The 13836-nt window shown below is 45.1% G+C and overlaps 1 protein-coding gene and 1 long non-coding RNA gene across 2 annotated transcripts; one reads left to right on the top strand and one right to left on the bottom strand.

Annotated features, from left to right (window-relative positions):
* Window positions 1-2072: 2072 nt before the first annotated feature.
* On the bottom strand, window positions 2073-3553 carry LOC119357579 (ubiquitin-60S ribosomal protein L40-like). Its single transcript, XM_037624483.1, has 4 exons — window positions 3476-3553; window positions 2440-2783; window positions 2296-2362; window positions 2073-2202 (listed from the first exon to the last, which is right to left on the bottom strand). The coding sequence occupies exons 1-4, from the start codon at window positions 3551-3553 to the stop codon at window positions 2152-2154; spliced, it is 540 nt and encodes a 179-aa protein (XP_037480380.1). The 3' UTR covers window positions 2073-2151.
* A 549-nt stretch (window positions 3554-4102) lies between these two features.
* Window positions 4103-5920, top strand: LOC119358918. Its single transcript, XR_005172329.1, has 3 exons — window positions 4103-4642; window positions 4933-5003; window positions 5284-5920. It is a non-coding gene; the product is annotated as an uncharacterized LOC119358918 (long non-coding RNA).
* Window positions 5921-13836: the final 7916 nt, after the last annotated feature.

Below are 13836 nucleotides of genomic sequence, written 5' to 3'. Positions count from 1 at the left end.
CCATGCTGGCGCAAGTTATTTCGTAATGTAGAATCAATCACGAACAATCTCTAAAGATCAAATCTAAATTAATTAATCTTACCTTAAATCACTCAATCACATTAATTAGAAAACAAATAATTGATTTTAAGAAAAATCGCTCAATCACATTAATTAGGAAACAAATAATCTAATGAAGGAATTGGTAGTCTCCGCTCTTTGTTTTTTTTTCGTCGTCTGCTTTTGTCTCATCCCCACCACCCCTTCCGCTAAACAAAGGAAAAAAAGCTCCTCTCTTGATCCACCCCCTAATGACGGAACCCGCATAGGCACATGCGCACGCCACAAGTTCCTCATCCTCCCCCAGATCGCCCCAATGCCGCCCACAAGACATGGGGGCCACCCCCCCAGATGCCTTGCCGGTCCTTCTCCACGCGCCACTGCCTCCCTCCGAGGACACCCCGCCATGGGTCTCAGTCGGTGCCACGACGGCCATGGCCTCCCCACCCGCCGATGCTCCAGATGTCACCCTGCTACTTCGCCAAGGACATCAAGGAGGTCGTGGATGAGAGCTACTGTCCTCCTCGGAGAACTTGCCAGTGCCCCATGCGTATGAAGAAGAGGGAAGACACTCGCATGGGTGCTCAAGGAAATAGACCAGATCAGGCGAGGTTAGATTAAAGCTTCTTCATTCCTCACTAGCTTTTTTTGTGCCTTTAGGTATTTTAGATAAGTATCATACGCTGCCCGCAATATGTAAGGGAAACCAAAAAGGAATACAAAATATTTATGCTTCTTTGTAGTTGTCCATTTGGTTCTAAACTTTGTTAAGTGACAGACATATTTTACATTAATTAATTAATAACCTTGCTGCACACGTGAGTTGGTTTGCAATGAAGTGGGCAACTATACATGTTCTTGTTGACTAAATATTTTTCATAAATATAGGGGTATGAAGATAATTTGTTCTTTCTTTACTCCGTTGACAACGGATAATGATCTTTTTGTGTTTCAGAGTGTTACATGATTTATCAAGGGGAACAAAGATGCATAATTTTCCTAATCTTTTTATTATTGGTTGTTCCATGCATCTTCGGGGTATAAAATGCCCAGAACATGAGTTTTTCCTTGCATACTTATCCATGCCTGATGGCACTACACCGCATTAGCATACTTTAAGTTTTTCCTTGTACTATCTCTTATTCAGGATATAAATGCTTGGAACAAAGAAATGATGAATTGTAGTGCAGTCATTCTTATAGTTAAAGACTATGTTTAAAACTGATAATCACTTGGCATGCTGCCAACTTGCAGGGTCGATTAGACATTAAATTGCCATATTGCTATCCCCTCTTATTCACATGTTATGAATATATCTTTAACAATAGAATTTAATATTTGTGTTTTCACAGGTAGGAAGAGACAGGATCAGATCGCTCACCAGTGATGAAGGCGTTATGTGGTCGTTGCTGCCATGCTAAATGTTGGTGTAGTGCCAAATAAGAAGATATGGTGCAAAATTCCTGAGTTAGGCATTATGGTACAATGGAAATTTGAGGAATCTCGCCTATCATACCCGTTTGTAGCCTATATCACAGTGCAAAATTCCATGAACATTTGGTCCACATTATTTTTCTGTTATATTGTGCCTGCCTAAGCGTGGATGTGGGCGCCGCCACCAAGGATGTATGTGTCGCACCGCAACCTGCAAGGATGTGGTAGGCACGCCGAATCTTACGAGGACACAGGAGCTGCACTGCAGCATGCGTGTTTTTCCTAATTTCTGTAGGTATGTGAAGTTGATCTAATATTCACATATATGCTGAAATGTTGACATTGAAGAACCAGTAGTGGAGTTATATGAAATTTCTTTCCAGAGCTATTCTTTTTAGTACAGACTAATTCCCATGAGTACCAATGGTGAATTTTTCAGGCCTAAGTATTGGATGAGATTCTTATCGCTGGCAATCTTCATGAACCTATCAAGGAGAACATTGCAATACTAATTGCTGCACGAGTGTTCTCAACACCAGCGGCTAGCAAGAAGAGAGTATGATTGTTCAATGCTCACTGTTGTAACTTGTAAACCTGCTGATCACTGGTGCAGCAGAGGGAAGCATATATAATCGGTCCTTATGGTCGCTTTGTGGTAGGTACATCATATGGATGTCACTATTTCCCTCGTAAACCTGCTCTACCATCGAAACGTTTCTTCGGCCTTAGCTGAAGAAGAAGAAAAAATATGTTACGAGGTAGGACGTTATTGGCAACAAAAACTCATACTAATCTGAATTCTGAAGAGAGTAAAATACATACGTCATTGGTGTGGCCGCACTTCTTCTTGCGGCAGTTGGTAGCCCCCGGAGGAAGACGTCCATAGCACCTGTAAATGAATCAATGGGGTGCGTGCGGCCGGAGAAAACTTAATTAGGACGGAGATGGAAAAAATCAAGCACGTACTTGCGGCAGATCATCTTGTTCTCGTTGTAGCGGAGCGCAAGCGCTAGGAGGGTGGGGTTGATGTGATTGGGGTAGCAGCTTCGTTGCCGGAAGCCGCCGCGGAGGCCGAGCACGTGGTGCAGCGTCGACTCCTTGCCGATGCCGTAGTCGGCCAGCGTCCGGCCGTCCTCCTCGTCTAGCTGCTTCCCGGCGAAGACGAGCGACGGCAGCTGGCGCGGGTCGTCTTGGGATGCGGTGCCGGCGATCCCTTGCTTGTCCTGGATCCGAGCATTGACGCTGTCGACGGTGTCGGTGCCCTTGACCTCGAGGGTGAGAGTGTGCCCGGTGATGGTCTTGACGAAGATCTACATTACTGGCGTGGTCGTGGGTGGCGTTGGTTGCCGTGGGCAGCGCCGCAGAAGTAGGAAGTATGTAGGGATCGATCGGGGGAACCGGCCGGAAACGCGATCGCTACGAAATCGAGTAGCCAACGGTAACCAACCAAAAAAAAAATGTGACAGTCACGGATACCGTTTTCTATATCTATACTATTATTAAAAGAGCAAACACAACTCCCCCTAAAACCACACAACAAACTATACACAGGATAAGAGCATGTACAATGGTTCTATCTTAAGAATGTCACGTAAGATAAATGATGAGGTGGAGGAGAGACAAATCATAAGAGAAGGCTTGTCTTGTCTTATTTAAGAGAAGACAAGAGATGATCTCTTAGCACAATTTGTCTCACCATATTTTTAGGAACAACTAATTATTGAAAATAAAGCTAAGAGATGACCCATTGTAGATATTTTTTTGTCATATCTAATTTACACGTAAAACTTAAGATAAGACTATCTTATCAACCCTTGTATATGCCCTAACCAGGACCCTCCTATCAAATTAAGTTAAATATACATCCTACTGTCCATATTACATCAATATTCTGCAACCCAAATCAATGGCTCAGATTAATTGTTCTGCCGGCAGACGCCGTGGTCTGCCCATCGTGCTAGAGCTCCGTGTCCCCCGGTCCTCGCGGCCCCGCCCCCATTACCTCAGCCCTCTCCCCGATCCAATCTCTCTCCCGAAAAATCGCCATCGCCGGCCTACCACTCCTCCTCTTCTGCCCCATGGGCGCTAGCGAAGGGGAGCCAACCACCCGAAGCGACCGGAGGAGGAAGGGAAAGATGGCGGGGCGGCGGCGGGGAAGGAGTCGTTGCGGGCGGCGGGCATCCTGATCAAGCACGAGGGGTCCCGGCGCAGGGCGTCCTGGAAGAACCCCGAGGGTCGAGTCATCTCCGCCACCACGGCCACCGCGCGCCTCGGCGAGCTCCGCGACTAATCCTTGCCGGTCGCGCCTCCTTTGCGGACCTCGAAGCCGCCGTCCCGGTAGATCGTGCTGCACCATCTCCTTTCGCATCGAGCGCCGCCGTCCCGTATCCTATCTCCCTGACCCGACCCATGCCACATCTCCTATCCTTTCTCTCTCCCCTATCGAACCTGTGCCGGTGTGCGCGCATCTCCCGCCAGCGCATGTGGCGCCATGCCATCATGGTGACAGACGAGGTCGGGCCCCGGTGCAAAGAATGGCCACAGTTGCGCAGTCCCACGTTGGTGGCCGTCGCCTGCGGAGTATAGCAGAGGAGCGTGTGGATCAGGGAAGCGGGCGGAGTTCCGGCAGCACTGCAGCCGTCGTTCTCTGACCTGTTCTCGGAACGTGTTAACCTGCTTTCTGATCTAACTGACGGTGCAAGTAGTCATTTAACTGCAGGTCAGCACATATCTATGTCCATTTAACTGGTGGCGCACTGATCCTCCTGGGCAGCATCGCAGTCGGTGACCCTGCCGAGTGGCGTGGTGGAGCGGCCCTTGGCCGGCTAGCACATCACGAGCGGCTGTGGCGTGTGAAATCCTTAAGGATTGTAACCGTCAGGGGAATAGATAAGAGACCATGTCTGTTTTGACCTTTTGGTACCGTGTTTTATACAGAATGGCAAGGATAGGCCAAAAATCATGGATATGTTATATAGTCCTTGTTCATACTTGGGGACTCCAGTATGATGGATTGTGCTTGCTAACGATACTATTCTTTCTTGTATTGCAGATTATCAAGACATTCCTGATCACATTAAACCAGCATAGTAAGCTATCAGATTTCTTAGTTACACTGAAGTAAGTACAACTATAGGTCATACTTCGCCCATGGAGTTGGATGAAGCAGGTACATGTACTGAAGGAATGTTTAATTAGCTCATGCAGCATGCCACAATGTAAAGAATTACATAGCAGATCATAATATTGGGAGCAACCCAGAAGCCTTACCTGGGGTTTAGTGATGTTGATTAATATACTCCCTCCGTTACAAAATACTTGTCCTGGTTTTAGTTTTAGTTCAAATTTGAACTAAAACCGCGACAAGTATTTTGGAATGGAGGGAGTAGCATATTTGTCTTCATAGTTTTGGTTGTACCCATTACCTTTGATATTTTTAATTCTGACATTTTGGTGAAGGTTACACTGGTGGCAGAGATCTCATAGCATGTGTGCACGGTACCACCCATAGTGAATCATCAGTAACTAAGGTATGTTCTCTGCTAATATCTGTATTTTGTTTTACAAGACAGCTTGATTTAACTCAGTTTTACTATGTTATGCCTTGGCATATAGAGCTCATTCTATTTAGGTAGAGACCGATATTTTAAAATGTGTATTTATATACTTTGCCTTTTCTTTTCATTACCTTGCTTCTTCCTTGTTTTCTGTTTTGTGGAAACTTGGAGCAATAGTTGATTTGTAATATTATGTTGTGCTACCAGATTATCTTCTATATGCATGTGAATTCTCATATCTATGTCTTGCTAGGCAGCCAGACCCACCAGATTTCAGAGAAAGGTACAAAACAAACCTATAAGCATGCTAAAGGCATCAATGGATATATATACGAGGTATGAACATGACAATTGATGAAGGCCGTGATGGTGGTATATGCACACGTGGGAGTTGGCTTATTGATCTCCCAGCAATTGGGAATGATAAATGGTGAAGGCTTTTATGCAAGTTCTGTCCTTAGTAGGTACTTAAATATCATGATCATTGTGTTGTCCCTTCCTAACAATTCTGCATCATATCGATTGGCATTATGCAGGTTTGTGATACACTACTTTCCATAAATCTTGTTGAGCGCTAAGATTTTTTTGTAACCATGATCATTTGAGATTCTCTTTACATTGTTTGCCGCCATCCTCATGGATATGAGTGAAGAAGGGTTCTACTAAACTTGTCGAGCTGATGCATATGAAGACAAAGTATTACGTAGGATTTCGTTTTGAGAATCTTTTTTTATCCGATCTACACATCTGGAACATTCCCGAGCTTCCTTCTCACATGAATATCATATATCTATAGTTAACAGCATATTTGTGAACCGTAGTGATAGAAATTGATCATGGGAGACTAGCGTGCTATCACAAGTTGATGTTAAAAAGAAAAGCAGTGGCAAGGAAAACTTATTTTGTTTGTTGTTTGTGTATGTAACCTGAACGCTAAATGACGTTTTAGGCACATTGTCTATTCTCGTAATATGTTGCCGCATTGGCCCTTTCCAACATCATGGTAAGAGCATCTCCAGCCGCGCCTCCAACAGGCCCTCCCCAGGCGTTTTTGCCGCGCTGGCGCCAAAAAAACGGCCCAGTCGCGCCCCCAGAAGCCCGTTTTTCGCCGGCTCGGGCCAAAACTGGTGCCGGCGGACCCATGCCGAACCCGGCGCCCTGGGGGGCGCTTGGGGAGCTGGCACAAGTGAAAAAGGCGCGTGGGTCCGCCCTGGCGGCGACCCGAGGGCCTTTTCCCGCCGTTTCTTGACGCTTTTCCCTCGCATCCCTCCCGCTCGCTCGCCTTCCTCCCGCCATTCCCTCCCTTTCTCCCGTCAAACCCCCTCCCGCTCGCCTTCCAGTCGCCGCCATGCCGCCGAAGAAGTACGCCATGCCGCGCGCGGCGGAAACCACGACTGGCACCGTGGCCCAGCCGAAGCAGAGGAAGCCGAGGGCGCCGCCATTGAAGCCACCGGGCATGTCGAACGCCGAGTGGAGGGTGGAAGTTCAGCGACGCGACGCAGTCACCGCCGACCGACGGAACAGGGCCATCGCCAAGAAGGCCCGAGACAACGCGGCGCGCGCGGCGGCGTCCTCCTCATCGGTCGACCACGCGGGGATGATGAATCCATCCGTCGTCAGCCACAGCCAGTACGCGCCCTAGGGACCGCAAGGCGTCGGATCTCCATGGGGATCGTCGTCGCCCGGCTACGCCGACGGCGACACGCACGGTGGGTTCAACCCAAACGTGACCTTCCCCCATGGCCACCCCGCGACGCGCACACCCTCGCCCGCCTTCGTCGGCGTGCAGTACCCTTCATACAACTACTCGCCGCCCGCCTACGCGTCCACACCGACGCCCCATCTCCGCCGTGGGCCGCTGCCCTTCTCGCGCCTCGGCGACACCGATGACACAGCCCAGCCGCCCGCCGCCCGCCAACTGTTTGTTCCTCCGCGCAGTTGCTGCGCATGTTCACCATGTATCGGCGCGACAACCTCGACGCCGACTTCAAGTTCCTCCACGTCTACAAGCTCATTGACAAGTGTGAGAAGTGGGCGGAAGTCCGACGTACCCTCGACAAGGCCAAGGAGACATACAAGCTGGACGCGACGACTCCGGGCGCGTCAGAGAGGCGGCCAGACGGCCACAAATTGGCAAAGAAGGGAAAAAACGCCGACGCGGCAACCGCGCGAGTGCAGGAGTCCATCGAGCATTGCCTCGCCGACGCCCAGGCCCGGGCCGTCCTACGTGAAGAGAAGACCGAGGCGCGGTGGTCGTCGCTGATGACGAACAACGCCATCAAGCTCGACCTGCTCCGGACCAACGTCGACCTGCTTCGGATGAACGTCGCCGCGAAGAAGAGGAACACCGACATGGCTTTTCTGATGGGCGGGGCGGACATGCTCCAGAGCAACGACGAGCAGCTCAGGGCGTGGTACATGGTGGAGCGCGGCCTCATCCTGAACCAGATGCAGACGGCAACGCCGGCGACGCTGACGACGCCAGCTCCCGCGCCCATGGCCACACGGACGCCAAGCCCGAACGACGCCTCTACATCGCCGCCCAGCAGTACTGAAGCCGCGCCGACACAGCCCAGCACCGAAGCAGCTCCGACACCGCCGAGCTCGCGCACGCCGACTCTGCCAACGCCTGGAGCCGACCCCGCCGAGTAATTCGTTGCGCACGCGAACTTGCGGCGTGCGGCGCTCTGTTTTTGTAACGCCAGACTATGTCCGATCGCCGGATTTGTGGCGTCTTTTATGAGCGGGAACGACCTAGTTCAAATTTCCCGCATTTTGGGGCCGGCGCTTGGGGGCGTGACTGGGAGCTAAGTCGCCCCCAGGGGCCGAACTAGCGCTGGCACGCCCCCAGGCCGCTCTATTTAGGCGCCCTGGGGGGCCGAACGGCTGGAGATGCCCTAAGGAGTGTGTCACTCATGTATCTGCATTGTATTCTGTTTTTTAGGGCCATTGTATTTTGTTGTAGTATGGTTCTAATGATTTAAAAAAAATGTATCTTCTGAATGTGATATTCACTTGGAGTATGGCTCCAATGAGTTTCGAAATCATTATCTTTTGAATGTTGACCAACCATCCAATCTGATGAAGATTTTCACTTTGTGAAACCATGATTGATGTGTAGAATTTATGTTGTAGTAGAATATCCTTTTTTATATGTATATTTTCAAAAATAATGGGGTTTTGGATAGCTTTTTTTTTTTGCAGAATGCTAAAACTGAAAATCATGACAAGCCTTGTGCCCATACACCAATAGAGGCTGGTTAAGAGAAATGCTATTACTATGCACTCATCGAACAGTATGGTGGCCATGCATTCAATGCTTGGACATGATCTAAGTTACATCTTACAACCTGCAACATTATCTTTTCCTGGCTGCAGGAATTGAATTACGGCTTCAATGTTCCTGATGATTTATATCTCAATGTAGCACTAAATCCTTTGTTGTGACTGTTGACTTGGCTTCTCTGGCAATGTATATTAGACTTCTTGTTTGACCAGGTGAGCCGATGCATGCTTCTATTTTTGTATTTACTTCTTCTTTGGTCACCTGAACTCATGTAGGTGTGATGCTTTCCTGCTAACTTTTTAAAAGAAAAATATTCTTTGCAGGCATTTCCAATTTTGGATGGGATATGTTGTTTTTTATCTTTACTAGGTATTTTGCATCGACAAACATGCATGAAGTAGTGTTTGTGCCTATTAGTTGAGACGTGCTCTCAGTTATCAAATCTTGAATTCTAATGAGACATGCGTTGCACGTGCACGCTTACTAGTGGAGAAAAATTGTCAAGTTTGAAAAGGATGGCGCGAGGAAGTCCTCTCCCCCGGCCTGGCGTGGACGACCTTGCCGTGGGCCGCGTCGTGGAGGGTGGTATCGGTTCGTGCTGCCGCACGGGCAAGCTCTATGAAGCCATGCATGCTCTCCTACCTTGCCCGGCGCCGGGGTGACCCGCGTGAAGGTGGACCTCTTCAACATCGTGTGAGTCTGTGTGCGCCGACCACGGCGACCGCGTGGTGCTCGCCAAGGTCTCCTCCGCGGGTCTCACACTCCATCGGCGGCAACTTCGCCGCCCCATGGGCGTATACTGGCTGCAGGGCGTGCACATGGCCAACTGCTCGTACAACAGCCAACTGGCGCGCCTCCATGACGGCATGCTGCCTTGCCTCTTCAAGAACCCTCCCTTTCATCAGGAGACCTTTCTGAAGAGGTGGAATCCCAGCAAGGTACGTACAGGTACAGCTGTTTCAGTTAGGTATGTACCGGCGAATTTTTGGAACCGGGGCACAGCTGAACCTGAATCAACAGCCAATAGGGAGAGGTCATTTCGCATTTCAGATCATTTTTGGGTTAAGTTACAAAGTTTGAAACTTTCTTTTAGGGGAACAAAGTTTGAAACTTAGTACGCATAATATGTACGTTTAGATAGTGATCTAAACGCTCTTATGTTTTTTTATCAGATCGCAAATGAACATATTTAAGTTTCAAAATTCACATTCACATACCAGCAACTGATATCTCCAGGCAAGGTTTTTTCCTGATTTTTTTAAACTTACAAATACGATTTTATTGCGCCTTAAAAAACTAGACTTCTCTTACTTTTTCTTGCAGGCCCTCCCTCCTCTCTCCCATTTGGCTACGGATTCAGGTTCAGATGTGCTTCCGTTGACGATTCTTGTGAGTGCGTAGATGGCACAAAGTCAGCGCAGATTTTTTTTTCTTTTTTTGAAACTGTCAGGCTAGTTTGTTGCTAGGACACATCCTAGGGCTTACAAACACAAGTCTAAGGGATTAATCTCCCGGAGTTACAATGCCCAAAGCTTGGTCACCTCATTGATTCTTTAAGTATTCAGGTTGATGGGGGAGGTGTGGTGGTCGAAGACACGACTATTTCTCTCTTTCAAATTTCCACGAGACAAGCATGATCAAAGAAGCCAAAGCCTTCATAGGCTTTGCATGATGGATAACGAGCTTGGGCAGTTGGGCTCCCACGAGATAACTAGTTGTCCATGAGAAGCGGGAGCTCTCCCTCCTCCTTGGTGCCCTGTCATATTCACATTTTTCCGTTAGCAGTGTGACCTGGAGAGTGGATTTTCTTCCATGCACAGGAGCTCCAGTGCATGCTCCAGCCGTTCGTTGTGGCACCGAGATGCTCGTTTGGATTTGAGCCTAAACTATTCTAAAACATTTTTTTAGTGTTGTTCTGTACAATACCTCACCAACCTAGTTAGATATGTATTAATGGGGAACAGATAAAACACTGTTCTGAGCCCAAGAACGTTGTTAAACATTGTACTCACGGTGTTTTGTATAAACCGTGTTAGTTGTGATATATGGCGCGTGTTGTGGCTTGTTAGGATAGGTTAGGCGTTGAGATAAGATCATGATAGTAACACCAACCGGTACTAAATGTTTGTGTGTGTTTTGGTTTTATTTTTTATTTTTACTTTAATTTTGTGTTTTCAATTTAATTTAGTGATTGTTTTACATTATAATGAGTTGTTAAATCATTAGGTGAATGTACCGCAGATTAGTTTGACTGGATGCGTGGATCCTAGCTAAGTCATCAAGTATATGTCATATCCATATTATATATACTTGATCACCTAATTAAGTGATCGAGGTAATATGGATATGGCATATACTTGATCACTTAGCTAGAATCCATCCAGTTAAAACTAATTTGCAGTTTCTTTCATAAATGATATAATAACTCATCATCATCATCATCATATTAATATAAAAACTCTTGCATCATATATATCATCACCAACAACAGTTTTCATAGCAAAGATATCATCGAGTTCAACATGGTAATGATATTATAAGCGTTCATAACACCACAAAAGCAAATCACTCTTTGAGATTAAGTTTAGGACGAAGAACACGGACATGAAAGGACAAGTACTAAGAGCATGAACTAGCTAATTAATCACTCCTGCTACTTTTTCTCAGGTAAAATAGCATAGAACATGTATAGCTTTGCCGATTCATCATATTGGAGCATGCAGATGAACCTGTCTCCTAATCGTGGGTTGCGCTTCTGATTACTGCCCCCTAGTACTTCTCTGTGATCGTTCACAATTTTGCTCTAGTCTTTTACTATTAAGCATTCCTCGCTATTAGAAATCCTGAATGCACTAAAGTGCATTGTAGGATATCTTGGCCGTAAGCTAACAATATTCATGGTACCTTTAGTCTCGATCCAATCAGGCACAACATTCATCGGGAGTCCCCGTTGAAGAACATCGTATAGTAACATACTTAGCAATGAAGTTTAGCTTTAAAAAATAATGTATGCAAAAGATGCACTGAGGAGAAATAGTAGAAATCTTACCATCTTTCCTAAATATATGTGACCGTAGTTCAGTACGAACACTATTGGTCGCACGTTTTGAGTACTAACATTTCTAAGTGCAGGAAAGAAATTTGTCTTGACAACATCAAGATCCTCAAGCCATGAAACATAATGACTTGTCTCCTCGCAGTTTAGTTTAGCCCCGGGACAGTGGACGGTCCTGTCTACCAAGCGCCGGACATGTTTGCTTGATTGGAAGTAAGCTGTCAATATAAATTGAGATCTATTAATTATTCAACTGGTTCAAATAATCTCATATCGAAGACATAAATATGGTTGAGAAACTCACATAATGGTAGAATTGGAGGCGTCTGCACATCCACCCAGATGTCTCTATTACCTTCAATATCATCTTCGAACGAATATCAAAGGTGATAATCATATCAGGCTCAAATGCATAAGCCTTGCATAGTGCTTGCCAAGTTTTGCATTCAAAATAGGTGTATGTGTGTGCATTGTATAATTTGACGTTGAAGGTATAACCATGCTCGGTCTTCAAGTAAAATCTTTTTACCTCCATAGTTTTGTTAGGACTAAAACCTATCTTATTCAAGACAAAAATTCTTGCATGGCAGGGGATACGCTAGTAGAATAGTGAAAAATTAAAATTAAAAGTTGAAGCAAATGAAGCATAAGTCATGCTTAATTACCAAAAAAGACTTGTCGTTGTGACTTACTGTATCCACTTTGAAGTTCTCATCCAGCTTGATGCTGAAGCATCTATCATCGACTAGAAAATTTCTGCCGCACAGGCCGCGCTGGTCTTCGCAGTATTCGCACATAATGAAATCGTGTTCGTCGTGAGACGACATGCCTATGTTCATAGGTGAAACATTAAACACTTATTAGTTCTATTAATTCAACTAATTCTCTTAATTCAACTAGTTCAACTAATTAATTGAACTAATTCAACTAAACACTTACGAAAAATATACCTAATTAATTGAACTAATTCAACTCACTAGTTCAACTAATTAATTCAACTAAACTAGTTTTATTAATTTTCTTACTAAAAATAAGGTAGCTAGTTCTATATAATAAAATGTTCATTAGATAATGAAATCTCATATAACTAAATTAAATATATATCTAACATATAATTTATATCTAATTCATCTAACATTTGGTATTAATATCTAACATATATTCATATATAGGTGAAACATTAAACACTTACTAGTTCTATTAATTCAACTAAATAAACTCGTTCTATTAATTCAACTAAGCATTTACTAAAAATAAACTAGTTCTATTAATTTCTTACTAAAATAAAGTAGATAGTTCTATATAGTAATATTTTGATTAGATCATCAAATCTCATATATCTAAATTTTCTTACTAAAAATAAACTTGTTCTATTAATTTTCATACTAAAAATAAACTAGTTATATTAATTCAACTAGTTAAAATCTCATATATATACCTAATTAATATCTAGCTACCATATATATAGGAGGGGTCTCTAGTACTGGTTGGAGCCACCAACCGGTACTAAAGGCCAATTTTCGCCAGGCCAAGGGGCGGGAAACAGCCCCTTTAGTACCGGTTCGTGCCACGAACCGGAACTAAAGGCCCAATCATTAGTACCGGTTGGAGCCACCAACCGGTACTAATGGTTGTGCACTGCCACCGGCGGTGCACAATGTTTAGTCCCACCTCGCTTAGCGAAGGGCAGCCGCACTGGTTTATAAACCGAGCCGCGGCTGCTCCTTCGAACTTCTCTATATAGCAGGCTTCTGGGCCTAACTAGGGCGCGCTGCCCTATGAGTCTGCTAGCCCTTCTGGGCCTGCATTTGCACACCCTAGGTCTGGCAGGCCCACTAGGCAGCGCCCCAACAAATTTTTTATATAGTTTTTTCTTTTCTGCATTATTTATTTTTTTCTATTTATTTTTAAGTAATTTTTTATATAGTTTTTTTTCTTTTCTGCATTATTTATTTTCTTCTATTTATTTTTGAGTAATTTTTTATATAGTTTTTTTTCTTTTCTGCTTTACTTATTTTCTTCTATTTATAAAGTCCGGAGTTCAAATAAGTTTAAAAAACATTGAAGTGCCCGTGTAATAGATGCGTTCTCGTCCGAAACCCTGATACTCCGAAAGAGTTTGTCCAGTTTGTACACGAAGTGCGTCCAATTTTTGCCGTGACCCTCTCTACTCTTTAGCACATGCTATACGGGTGAAATGATGATACCATGCCAAGTTTCAACATTTTCAGAGTTCATTTTGTAGTGATTTTCAATTTGACGGTCATTTAGCTCTCTAAACAATTAGGTAAATGACCGAAAAACAACAAATGATGTCAGAACATGTTGGAAATTGATGACGTCGCTTTGAATGCTGCATACTGAACACAAAAGAAGCCCGGAGTTCAAATAAGTTTAAAAAACATTGAAGTGCCTGTGTAACAGATAAGTTCTCGTCCGAAACCCTGATACTCCGAAAGAGATTG

Source organism: Triticum dicoccoides, chromosome 2A, assembly GCF_002162155.2.
Source record: "Triticum dicoccoides isolate Atlit2015 ecotype Zavitan chromosome 2A, WEW_v2.0, whole genome shotgun sequence".
Taxonomy (NCBI): Eukaryota; Viridiplantae; Streptophyta; class Magnoliopsida; order Poales; family Poaceae; genus Triticum; species Triticum dicoccoides.
Note: the sequence above shows the minus strand (reverse complement) of the source record. Positions and strands in the feature narration are given on the sequence as shown.